Source organism: Pristiophorus japonicus, chromosome 1, assembly GCF_044704955.1.
Source record: "Pristiophorus japonicus isolate sPriJap1 chromosome 1, sPriJap1.hap1, whole genome shotgun sequence".
NCBI lineage: Eukaryota > Metazoa > Chordata > Chondrichthyes > Pristiophoridae > Pristiophorus > Pristiophorus japonicus.
This window is the reverse complement of record NC_091977.1, coordinates 125,245,303-125,258,778: the sequence shown is the minus strand read 5'-3', so window position 1 is coordinate 125,258,778 and position 13,476 is coordinate 125,245,303. Positions and strand designations below refer to the sequence as shown.

At 43.8% G+C, this 13,476-nt stretch overlaps 1 protein-coding gene across 1 annotated transcript in view; it reads right to left on the bottom strand.

Moving 5' to 3' along the window:
• The window catches only part of LOC139265678 (uncharacterized), a 187,037-nt gene that overhangs the window by 38,347 nt on the left and 135,214 nt on the right, over nucleotides 1-13,476 (bottom strand). Inside the window, exons 18-19 of the mRNA XM_070882902.1 lie at nucleotides 12,566-12,758; nucleotides 1,282-1,462 (exon numbers count right to left, since the gene is read on the bottom strand). Coding sequence (XP_070739003.1) covers nucleotides 1,282-1,462; nucleotides 12,566-12,758 — 374 coding nt within the window. The remainder of the gene's footprint in view (nucleotides 1-1,281; nucleotides 1,463-12,565; nucleotides 12,759-13,476) is intronic.

The window sequence follows — 13,476 nt, the reverse complement described above, 5'->3', positions numbered from 1 at the left end:
GTGAGTACGGTAGCGTAGTGCTTATGTTACTGGACTATTAATCTAGAGGCTTGGACTAATAATCCAGATAACGTGAGTTCAAATCTCACCATAGCAGTTTGAGAAAAAAAGCTAGAAATAAAAAGCTGGTATCAGTAAAAGTGACCGTGAAGCTGTTGGATGTCCTAAAAGCCCTACTCCATTAAGGCGGAAAACCTGCTGCCCTTACCTGGTCTGGCCTATATGTGATTCCAGTCCCCCACCAATGTGGTTGATTCTTAATTTCCTTCTGAAGTGGCCTAGCAAGCTACTCAGCTGTATCAAACCACTACTGCAGCAGTTCAAGAACGCAGCACACCAACACCTACTTGGGCAATTAGGAATGGGCAACAAATGTCAACCTTGCCAACGCTGCCCATATCCCGAGAATTAATTGATAAACTAAGCCAACCCAGAATCCATCTACAGTGCCTACCACCACCATTACATCTGCTACAGATATCTGACCTCCTGATTACTTATTTTGAACAAAGCATCATCTGCAGCCAACATCTTTATTGCACAGATTTCCATTGCACAGATTCACTGTCAAACAAAATATTTGCATGTCCCTGTAGGTGTCATATTTGCACAGCTAATTAGTCTGGTCCTTTTTTCATGTCTGGATCAAGTTCCAGGACCCTAGGTGGCACATGATCTCTTAGCATGAACATCAGGTGGACTAGCTTCAGACTGCAACTCTTCTTCTGATGCGAAGGAAGCTTGGCCTGGCCTCCTTTCAGGCTGCTGTGCAATAATACGGGGGATTATTCATGAGGGAGAGCACCAATGTCCATGGTCCGTTACAACTCACTGCCTCTCCTGGCCTCTTTGCCACTTTCCCTGTAGATATGAAGATTATCAGACCCCATGACAGGATTGACACTGCACAAGGCAGTAGATATTTTCTTTCTTATTTGAGCTGCCTCTTTGGTGAGTCTGTCCATTGAGGAGATTGCCAAGTGCAGCTGAAGGTCTGTATTGCAACCGTCTGAACACTTTTGAGAGAACCTAAAACTGGTAACAAGGCCTCAGCCCTTTAGGGCTGTGAATCAGATGGCTCTGGACCTGCCACCCACTCCAAAGATATCAACATGTCTTCAATAATGTGCATCAGCACCTCACATATCCAGGATTCGGACTACTCTACATTTGTCACCGTGGTGCATTTGTAATTTGAGATAAATAAGAAAACATTCCAATGCTTTGAGAAAGTTGAATTAATATTTTAAATTATAATTCTAGATGTATTTATCATCTCACCTTAAATGTAAATGTAGTTTGGTTTTCAACAATAATTTGAAATATTCTCTTGAACGCTCTGAGTGTTATTCCTGAATTTGTCCATTCCTTCTCTCCAATCATTGTAAATGTTTTTCCGGAGCCTGTCTGACCAAATGCAAAGATGCACACATTGTAGCCATCTACAGCTGATTGAATTAGTCTGTGGGCATAAAAAAACATTAATTATTGATTCAATAATTATAGAGTGCTTGGAAACATTATTGATATTTGACTGAGAATAATTACATCTCGAATGATATAGCACAGTCCTATGTCAATCCAATATATAAGGATGCTGGGTTGTGCCATCTGATTCTTCATGTGATGACTTCCTAATCTTTCCTCAGCCGTGGCTCAGTTGGTAGCACTCTTGCCTCTGAGTCAGTAGGTTGTGGGTTCAAGTCCCACTCCAGAGACTGGAACATAAAAATCTAGGCTGACACTCTAGTCCAGTACTGGGGGAATACTGCATTGTTGGAAGTGCCGTCTTTCAGATGAGACATTAAACCAAGGCCCCATCTGCTCTCTCAGGAGGACAAAAAGATCCCATGGCAGCATTTCGAAGAAGAGTAGCGTGGTTATCTCTGGTGTCCTGACCAATATTTATCCCTCAATTAACATAATAAAAATAGATTATTTGGTCATTATCACATTGCTGTTTGTGGGACAAATTGTTTGCTGTGTTTGCTACATTATAACAGTGACAATACTTCAAAAAGTCCTTCATTGGCTGTAAAGCATTTTGGGACATCCTGAGGTCATGAAAGGCTATATAAATGCAAGTCTTTCTTTCTTTTATAGAGAACATGAGAATTTCATGCACTTAACCAACCAAGTCAAGAGCTGCATGACTTGAGGCCTGGGAGAGGGTTGCCTGATCACTCGCTTAAATGCGGAATGGATAGAGAATGTAATCATTTGTCGATTCTTTCAGCCATGTCTTTCACTAGGAATTATGATGGAATGCTTAAGATCTTTATAGGGCTCTAGTCACACATCACCTTCCCTTAAAAGGAGTTGTGTTTCAGTTTCCTAACTGATCTGTTGATCATTGTCTTTATTTTTTTGTGATATAGGCTAAACTCTTATCTGGGAGACCACAGACCCCTTATTCAGCATTCGTTGCTAACAAATTACCTCCCCTTGCTGACAAAGCTTTTTCTTGCTAAATGTCATCCATACCCTGATGAATTCTGGGAATAAGCAACTTGACCATTTTATTATTTGTGGTGAGAGTACACATCTACAAACTATTTATAAGTTTTAAAAAAGCAAAAACCTTAATCATGAGATTAAACCAAATCCTAATCCTATGTATAAATGTATATAAGAATAGGGTATTTTACAATGTGTGCTGGTCAGCCTCTGGTACTTCACCTTTTCTTCATGCATGAGAACCTAGAGAGTGAGTGTCAGCAGACTATTCAGCTGTGAAAGGCATCAGAGCTTAGCCTGAACCACCCCCACTCAAATGCCGCATATATGTACACTCATTGAATAACAATCACGAGCAGGAATCCTTGATTTTTTTATCCTTGAGGTCAACTACAGCATCCCTACCACTGTGCTTGTTGAAATCAGCTTCATTTTCATTCATTCTCAAATGTGGGCTTTGCTGGCAAGGCCGGAATTTATTGCCATTTATTGCCTGAGGTGGTGGTCATGGACCTCTTCTTAACCCTTGTAGTCTGTGCTCCCACAATGCTGGTAGGGAGGGAATTCCATGATTTTGACCCAGCAACAATGAAGGAATGATGATATATGTCCAAGTCAGGATGGTGTGTGACCTGAAGGGGAACCTAGAGGTGATGATATTTCCATGCACCTGCTGCCCTTGTCCTTCTAGGTGGCGGAGGTCTCAGCTATGGGAGATGTTGCAGTGCATCCTGTAGATATCACACACTGCAGCCATGGTACACCAGTGGTGGTGGGGTTGGATGTTTAGGCTAGTGAATGAGGTGCTGATCAAGTGGATTGCTTTCTCCTGGGTGGAGTCGAGCTTCTTGAGTGTTACTGGAGCTGCACCTATCCAGGTATGTGGAAAGTTTTCCATCACACTCCTAACTTGTGCCTTGCAGATGGTGGAAAGGCTTTGGGGAATCAGGAGGTGAGACACTTGCCTCAGAATATCCAGCCTCTGACCTGCTCCAGTAGCCACAACATTTAAGTGACTAGTCCAGTTGAGTGTCCGGTCAATAGTGACTCCTAGAATGCTGATGGTCGGGGGCGTGGTAATGGTAATGCCTTTGAATGTCAAGAATGGTGGTTAGGCTCTCTCTTGTTGGAGATGGTCATTGCCTGGCAATTGTGTGGCATGAACATTAGTTGCCTTCTGATCAGCCCAAGCCTGAATATTGTCCAGGTCTTGCTGCATGCGGACATGGGATGCTTCATTATCTGGGCTAATTCAAGAGAGTCTTAAATGCCTTTCTGAATTATGTTTCTGTGATTTAACTGAGAAACTTGTATTATTTTTTTATTTTATAATTAATTATTAGTATTGAAATATTTAATATAATATTGTTTTGATTCGATAACAAAATAAAATATATATTTATAATAACTGACTATAGGAAATGACCATTATAATCCATCAAGCAGTCACAAAGTCTGAACAATATCATACACCATTAGCCCTCATTCACCCATAGTGCTTGAGCAGCTTTACATAAATTATAGTGAGCTGAGCTGAAATAGAGAATACATTAATTAATCAGAGAAAATAATTAAAACCTACCTTGAAGTAATTTTCTTTCTTCCTGGATAACTAATTTATTTTATAAAATAGATAAGTCATTTTCTTCCTATTAATGTCTAAATAAATTACTTCCCCAAATTTCTGAAACTTTAATGACAATATTGCATTTTTAAACAAATTTATAATAAAATATATAAATGTGCAGTCTTGCAAAAGTGCTCAACCTATTAAAGTCATACTTTACAACAGCTAATGAAACATATACAATTCTTTATTCATAGCCAAAAGGACCAATTTTATACATCATCTATTATAGTTAAAATTTCAATTAACTGCAGATAAATCATTTGCTTTCTAACTCTTTGATCTGCAGAACTTCTCTGTGTAGATGGGCAGCCATCTGCATTCAGTAAACTTCTTTTTGGATGCAATACTCTGAAGTCTGAGGAGGATTTCAAAATAGGCCCAGAGACGAAAAGAGACTTGAAACAAGTCTGGAGCAGGAGTGTAAATTGATGCTGTCCTTTGAAATTGGGCATAGGAATTGCTAGACAAAAAGAGAGCATGGTCCATCCAGTTCACCTTCTGCCATCCTGGTAGTCATATGATGCAATAATAATGGAGTTGTTGAACAATGACAATCAATTAGTCTACAACAGTTCCAGACATGAGGTGAGAAAACCCCAGTAGTGGAAAGCTTTGGGAACCATAGGTACAAAGTCACTTGTTCTTCCCAAGCATGCTGCACTTACCATATGTCATGTCTTAAATTATTCATATACTGAAGCCCAACATATTATTTTATGAAAGAATCTATCTATCTATTCTAAATGCTTCTTGCACCAATAATTTATAAAGTGGCACGATTACCTCACTATTTCGGCTCAATATTGGCCTTTTATACATCCCAACATCTTATTTGCTTTACTCACTGCCACTATACGTAGTTGCAATATCTTCAATTTATTGTCAATCAGGACCCCCAGGTCTTTTTCATTTTCCATGCACATTATAAAAGTCTCTTCCTGTATTTTTAGTTCCCATATGAAGCGCTGTACACTGAATGTCATCTGCTACCTGTCTGGCCATGTCCCAAGTATATTTAAATCCTCCTGTAACTTATCCTATTAAGTTTTGCAGTCTATCACCTTCATTAGCTCTATATCATCTACAAATGTTGCCATTGTGCTTGTGACTCCTAGCTCCAGATCATTTATGAAGCTATTAAACAAAAGAGGTCCCAAAACAAGGCCCTGTGGAGCCCACTGTTAGCATTCTCCCAGGCTGATGACAATCCCTGTAGTTCTGTCAGTCAACCGATTACATACAAATTATAAAGTATTTCCACTGAGTCACACTTTCTTTATTTTCATTATCAGTCTTTCCAGAGGAACTATATTAAAAAGGTCCAACTGAAATCCAAGTACACCACATCCACTGCCTTACCCTTATCAAGCTCCTGTGTCGCACGCTCAAAGAAAACCAGTAAATTAGATTGGTAAGACCTCCCCTTCAGGAACCCATATTAGCTATCTTTAAGGATTTTATTTCTATCCAGATGCTCCATGACCTTATCTTTAATAAAGGTTTCCATAACTTTATCCACAATTAATGTCAAACTGACTGATCTGTAGTTTCTTGGGTCACTTTATCCATCTCCCCAGTGATTTCTGGAAGATTTTACGAGAGTTCCTACAATTTTCGCCTTAGTTCCTTATGGCTCCTCGGATAAATCTGTGATATATTCTTACGACATCACGAAGAATCAAGATCGACAAGATAACTCCAAATTGTCATCATGTGACTTTTTCACATGACCCTTTCATTGTATTTACATCAGCAGTTGCAATACATCAGTAGTCCACTAGGTGGAGCAGTAGTCCACGAGGTGGAGCTCTATCACAACATCTTATCCAACCCCGGAGATTTATTTATTTTAGGTTTGCACAATTGTACGGCAATTAAGAGCAGTTAAAGGGACAGAATAAAAATCGATAGAACAATAGGATTTGCTTAGCTGTAATAATGATTAATGCTTAGTGGCTGTAATAATGCTTAGTGGCTGCAGAGATAATGGATACATTGGTTGCAATGTATCAAAATGCCCTGGATTCTGGAGAGATCCCAGCAGATTGGAATTTCGCAAATGTAATGCCCCTATTTAAAAAAGGAGGGAGACAAAAAGCAGGAAACAATAAACCAGCTAGCCTAACACTTGTCGTTGGGAAAATGCTGGAGTGCATTATTAAGGAAGCAGTAGCAGGACATTTGGAAAAGCATAATACAGTCAAGCAGAGTTAGCATGGTTTTATGAAAGGGAAATCATATTTGACAAATTTGTTGCCGTTCTTTGAGGATGTAACAAGCAGGGTGGATAAGGGGGAACCAGTAAATGTGGTGTATTTGGATTTCCAGAAGGCATTCGATAAGATGCCACATAAAAGGTTACTGCACAAGATAAAAGCTCACGGGGTTGGGGGTAATATGGATAAAGGATTGGCTAACTATTAGAAAACAGAGAATCGGGATAAATGGGTCATTTTCCAGTTGGCAAATGGTAACTAATGGGGTAGCACAGGGATCGGTGCTGGGGCCTCAACTATTTACAATCTATATTAATGATTTGGATGAAGGGGCCAAGTGTAAGGTAGCCAAATTTGCTGATGATACAAAGATGGATGGGAAAGCAAGTTGTGAGAAGGACACAAAGAATCTGCAAAGGGATATAGACAGGCTAAGTGAATGGGCAAACATTTGACAGATGGAGTATAATGTGGGAAAATGTGAGGTTATCCACTTTGGCAGGAAAAATAAAAAAGCAAATTATTATTTAAATGGAGAGAGATTACAAAATGCTACAGTACAGAGGGACCTGGGGGTCCTTGTGCATGAAACACAAAAAGTGAGTATGCAGGTACAGCAAGTAATCAGGAAGGCAAATGGAATGTTGGCCTTTATTGCAAGGGGGATAGAGTATAAAAACAGAGAAGTCCTGCTACAACTGTACAGGATATTGGTGAGATCACACCTAGAGTACTGTGTACAGTTTTGGTCTCCTTATTTAAAGAGGGATATACTTGCAATGGAGGAAGTTCAAAGAAGGTTCACTAGGTTGATTCCTGAGATGAAGGGGTTGACTTATGAAGAAAGGTTGAGCAGGTTGGGCCTGTACTCATTGGAGTTTAGAAGAATGAGAGGTGATCTTATTGAAACATGTAAGATACTGAGGGGGCTCAACAAGGTAGATGCAGAGAGAATGTTTCCATTCATGGGGGAATCTACAACTAGGAGACATAGTTTCAGAATAAGGAGTTGCCCATTTAGAACTGAGATGAGAAGGAATTTCTTCTCTCAGAGGGTCATAAATCTGTGGAATTCTCTGCCCCAGAGAGCTGTGGAGGCTGGGTCATTGAATATATTCAACTTCAACAGCAACAGGCCGGAACGCCGCACCGCCATAGTTGCCTGGGAACTTAGATGCTTTGACATCGGCATCGCTGCCCTAAGTGAGACCTGGCGGGCTGGGGAAGGCTAGCTCAAGGAACATGGTGGAGGTTATATATTTTTCTGAAAAGGAAAACAAGAGGAAGAACACCACCATCATGGAGTCGGCTTCGCCATCAAAAATGAACTGGTCAGCCCCCTCCATGAGTCATTGAACCACTGCAGGATTAACGAATGCCTCATGACCCTTCGCCTTACCCTATCCCGGAACCAATGCGCCACAGTCATCAGTGCATACACCCCAACACTCGATGCAACGGATGAGGCTAAAGAGGGTTTTTATTCCAACCTCGAGACATCCCTGTCCCATGTCCCCACGGGCGACAAATTGATCCTCCTGGGTGACTTTAACGCCAGGGTCGGCAAAGACACAGCCCTCTGGGGAGGCATGATTGGCAGAGAGGGAGTAGGGAAATCCAACTCCAACGGCACCCTACTCCTGACAAACTCCTCATCACCAACACCCTGTTCCGCCAGAGGGGCAAATAAAGGCATCGTGGCAACATCCTCGCTCCAAACACTGGCACCTGTGGACTAGGTCATCGTCTGAGCCAGGGATCGCAAGGATGTGCGCATCACCCATGCCATGACAGGAGCTGATGACTGCTGGATGGACCATCGCCTAATCCGATCCATCATCAATATTAACATAGCCCCAAAGCAGAGTGGACAACAGAAGCAGTGCCGCAAAAAAGTTAATACCGGGGCACTTAAAGACCCAGCTAAGACAGCCCTATATAGCCAGCGCCTCAAAGCCATTCTGGTGTGCCTTGATGATCCTGAGATGATCAATGCCCACAGCGCTTGGTCTGCCCTCCATGCCTCCATAACCAGTGACTGTGAAGAGACACTTGGTTACTCAACCAGAAAACACCAGGACTGGTTTGATGAAAATGATGAGGAGATCCAAGAACGAATAGATCGTAAGTGCAGAGCCTTTCTGAGCCTCAAGCAACAACCCAACTTGGGAGCTACAAAGCAACGTTATAGATGGCTCAAGGCTGAGGTCCAACAAAAAACCCTGGACCTAAAGAACAGGTGGTGGACGGAGAAAGCACAGGTGATACAACAACTAGCCGACAGCCACGACATGCGAGGATTCTTCATTGCAGTCAAGGCCACCTACAGTCCAAACTCCCAAGGCCCCACCCCACTCCTGACCAAGAACAGGAAAACACTCATCAAGGACACCGAGGCTGTCAGGGCCCGCTGGAAGGAGCACTTCGAAGATCTCCTCAATCGAAACTCTGCCTTTGACTTGAATGTTCTCAACTCCATCCCGCAGCATGCGACCCGCCACCACCTCAGTGAAACCCCAACCTTCACGAGGTAGGCAAAGCCATAAAACAGCTCAAGAATAACAAGGCTACGGGTGCAGATGGAATTCCTGCCGAGGTGCCAAAATATGGTGGAGAGGCGCTGTTGCCGTGGATACATGACCTCATCTCTCTCATTTGCAGGGAGGAGAGCATGCCGGGAGATCTTAGAGATGCAGTGATCGTGTCCATTTTTAAAAAGGGGAACAAATCCGACTGCGGCAACTACAGGGGAATCTCCCTGCTATCAACCACTGGGAAGGTTGTCGCTAGAGTTCTCCTCAACCGTCTTCTCCCTGTGGCCGAGGAGCTCCGCCTGGAATCACAGTGCGGATTTCGTCCCCTACGGGGAACAATGGACATGATCTTTGCAGCACGACAACTGCACGAAAAATGCAGCGCCAGCCCTTATACATTGCCTTTTTCGATCTTACAAAGGCCTTTGACACTGTCGACTGTGAGGGCTTATGGAGCGTCCTCCTCCATTTTGGATGCCCCCAAAAGTTTGTCAACATCCTTTGCCTGCTCCACGATGACATGCAAGCTATGATCCTTACCAGCAGATCCATTACAGACCCATTCCATGTCCGGACCGGGGTCAAACAGGGCTGCGTCCAATCCTCTTCTCAATCTTCCTCGCTGCCATGCTCCACCTCACTGTTGACAAGCTCCCCGCTGGAGTGGAACTAAACTATAGAACCAGTGGGAAGCTGTTTAACCTACGCCAACTCCAGGCCAGGTCCAAGATCACCCAAACCTCTGTCGTTGACCTGCAATACGCGGACAACGCCTGCGTCTGCACACACTCTGAGGCTGAACTCCAGGATGTAGTTGATATATTCACCGAGGCATATGAAAGCATGGGCCTCACGCTTAACATCCGTAAGACAAAAGTCCTCCACCAGCCTGTCCTCGCTGCACAGCACTGCCCCCAGTCATCAAGATTCATGGCCCGGCTCTTGACAACATGGACCACCTCCCATGCCTCGGGTGCCTCTTGTCAACAAAGGCAGACATTGATACGGAGATTCAACATCGCCTCCAGTGCGCCAGTGCAGCCTTTGGCCGCCTGAGGAAAAAGAGTGTTCGAAGACCAGGCGCTCAAATCTACCACCAAGCTCATGGTCCACCGGGCTGTAGTAATACCCACCGTCCTGTATGGATCAGAGGCATGGATGATGTACAGGAGACACATCAAGATGCTGGAAATATGTCACCAACGATGTCTCCGCAAGATCCTGCAAATCTCCAGGAGGACAGACGCACCAACATCAGTGTTCTCGCCCAGGCTAACACCCCAGCTTTGAAGCACTAACCACTCTCGATCAGCTTCGCTGGGCAGGCCACTTAGTTCACATGTCAGACACGAGACTCCCTAAGCAATTGCTCTATGCGGAGCGGCAAATGAGCCAAAGGTGGGCAGCAGAAACGTTACAAGGACACCCTCAAATCCTCCCTGGTGAAGTGCAACATCATCACTGACACCTGGGAGTCCCTGGCCGAAGACCACCCTAAGTGGAGAAAGTACATCCGGGAGAGCGTTGAGCTCTTCGAATCTCAACACTGCGAGCGTGAAGAGGTCAGGCGCAGGCAGTGGAAGGAGCGTGTGGTAAATCAGTCCCACCCACCCCTTCCCCTGACGAATATCTGTCCCACCTGTGACAGGGTCTGTGGCTCTCGTGTTGGACTGTTCAGCCACCAAGAACTCACTTTAGGAGTGGAAGCAAATGTTGCTCGATTTCAAGGGACTGCCTATGATGATGATACGAAAGGGAGCATTTGTCCCAGGTTTGTCAACAACAAGCATTTTCAAGAATAGCTTGTAACAATATAGGAAGTAAATTTTCCTGTACTTTGCTTCATCAGTGCGCCATAATTAGGACTTCAGGATCTGGATTTTCGATTCTGCTCATTTTGAATGGTAATGGCGGTGGGGCAGTAAAGTTTTCATCCGGGAATAGTTTGTGCCTTAGTCAGCAAAATTCATCAGCTGGGCCTTGAGCGTGGGGTGGAGCGCTAAGGGAGGCGTTACACACCTCTCTTAGGACGCTAGGCCGGCTGAGCAACCAAAAATCCCGAGCTAAACAGCCAGTCTCAGAGTACTGTAAGAGAGGCGTGGGGGGAAATAAATCCCTGAAAAATACTCACCAAAAATATTCCCAATAAATAACTCACACTACCACAACATAAATCGCAAAAAAAAATAAAAAACAATCACACTTACCTCAGGCCGATGTTACTTCCCTCACTGTGGCTGCTACAGCTCGGACCGCCATCTTTCACAGGCAGTCCCAATAGGGCACTCTATGGAGTGCCACAGATCGGGCAGCATCCAAAGATCAAGCCGGTGTCGTAACCAGGGGCGTTGCACACTGGTTTGCCTCTTCCGGGCGGTATTGCTGCGCGCCCTGTCGAAACCGGCACTGAAGGTCACGGCGAGGCGCAGTAAGCTGGCCGCCTGCCTGGAAGTGCTTACCGCCGTCACTGCCGCTCCTCCGCGGCGCTAACAGGGACGACAGAAGACTGAAAATCCAGGCCCAGTTGTTAAAACAAGGAAAGGACTGTATTGGTCCACTGTGCTATTCAGTCCTTCTGCAAGAGAATACTTCGAGCAACACTCTAACTCTGAAATGCCTACCAGGCTATTGATATGGCATGATTAACTGTTGAAGGTTTATTTTAAATATTTTGGCTGATTTGGCATAACAAGTCAAAGCATCCATGAATCCAATACTTCTGTAGAACGAGTTGAATCATTTGCAAACATTTCAATATATTTTAACAAACGCTTAGAAAGGAAATATAAGTGGGCTTTGTGTGATGCTATTTTCTAAAATCATCAAAAGAGGGCGCTGAGGTCCCATAGTTCCACACTGGGCAGTACAGGTACAACGCCGAAAATCCGGAAGCCTCGGGACCAAGGCTGTTCCGGATTCTGCGAATTTCAGGACTTCAGAACATCTTTCTCACATCCTGAATTTGGAAACGCCTGGGCCAACGTAGGTAGGGGAGGGGAGGGGAGTGCAGCCTAGATATTTATGAGAGTACGGTACTAGATGTATGGAAACTTCCACTTCCATTCTTTCATATTCTTACTAAAAACTAGCCCAAAACAGGTTAACTTTATTTAATTCCCAAACATGTAGCTCATTATTTCAGACTCTTTTACCAAATGTCCTTTTTCGATAATCCCCATTCTGGCAAAATGACAGATAAGTAAGCTTTTTTTTCTTTTTTTAGAGTGCAGCTGAAGTAAGTAGGGGGGTCGGAGGTCAGGCGGCCGAATCAGGGGGAGGTCGGCCGGCCGAGGCAGGGTAAGGTAGGGCAGCCGAGGTTGGTGGGTGGTGTTCAGAGATCGGGCGGCCAAGGCAGGGGGCCGAGGCAGGGGGAGATCGGGCGGCCGGAGGACGGGCGGCAAAGGCGGAGGGTCGAGGGGGCGGCCGAGGTGGGGGAATGTGGATTTCGGAACATTTTTCGGTTTCCGGACGACCCCTCCATGGATCGGCCCGGTGTCCTGATTCCGGAACATTCCAAATTTCAGAACTCCGGATTTTCGACGCTGTACCTGTACTGTTATTAACTGAGCAATCAGAGAGTTATTAATTGAAATCTCTGAAAGAGATAAAATTATTTAAAAAATGAGTCAAAAACAAAGACTTAAAAGTACTAAACTGTTTCTTTTCGACATAGTTTCCAAATCATTGACTGCTTACTGCAATTTTGGACGGTTGATAATAAAACTGACCTGTTGGTATCTCTGAAGATTTCTTCCTGTGATGTGGAACAGTTAAAAACATGATCAAACCGGAACTCCTTAGCACCACGATTACTTTTGATGGTAACAGTGTATTCATCAGGAGAATTGACAATACACTGGCTTCCATGGGCTAGCTCAGATTTACTCAAAGGTCGTATTCGACAGAAAACCCGGATTTTTCCTATGTAACAGAAAGTGCTATCACAGTTCATCATGGTTAATTTTTCAGGTCTTTATGTACAACATTTTTGTAGGTCTGTTGGAAATCCTTTTCTGCAAATAATTACTTGCTACCTTTTGCAGAAAAACATTTTAGAAGGTCACCAAAATCATTGTACATTCATTATGGGATCTTCTCGTGCTGCAGCTGTTCAGGCCAATGATGTCCAGTTTTCACCACAGCCACCTAATGGGGCTGAACAGTTTTCTTATACTAGAAATCAGCAGGTAGGTTAAGCTGGAGATCTCTGTGCTGTGTGTTCTCGACCTTGCTGGAACATCATTGGTGGGCTATTACTGCCGTGATTTAGATAAACTGATTTAAATAATTTCCCACACAGAGTGGTAGATATTTGGAACAGACTCCCAGCAACATCAATTGAAGCTGAGATCATAAATATCTGGCTTAGTCTAAAATTGGTGGTTTTAGGAACATACAGACTTAGACAATTAAAGCCTCCAAGGATAAGTGCTGCTTTGGAGGGAGGAAATAGACTCAAAAATCGACAAATCCTCTATATTAGCATAACTATTGCCTGTGACCTGCCGATGATGCAAGTATCTGATTCAGTCAGAATTCCTGAGGTCAGACAATTTGCATAATGGTTGCAAGCACCCACACCAGTATTGGCACACCTTGGGCTCCAGGATATGGTTCTATATAGTTAGACCAAGCGATT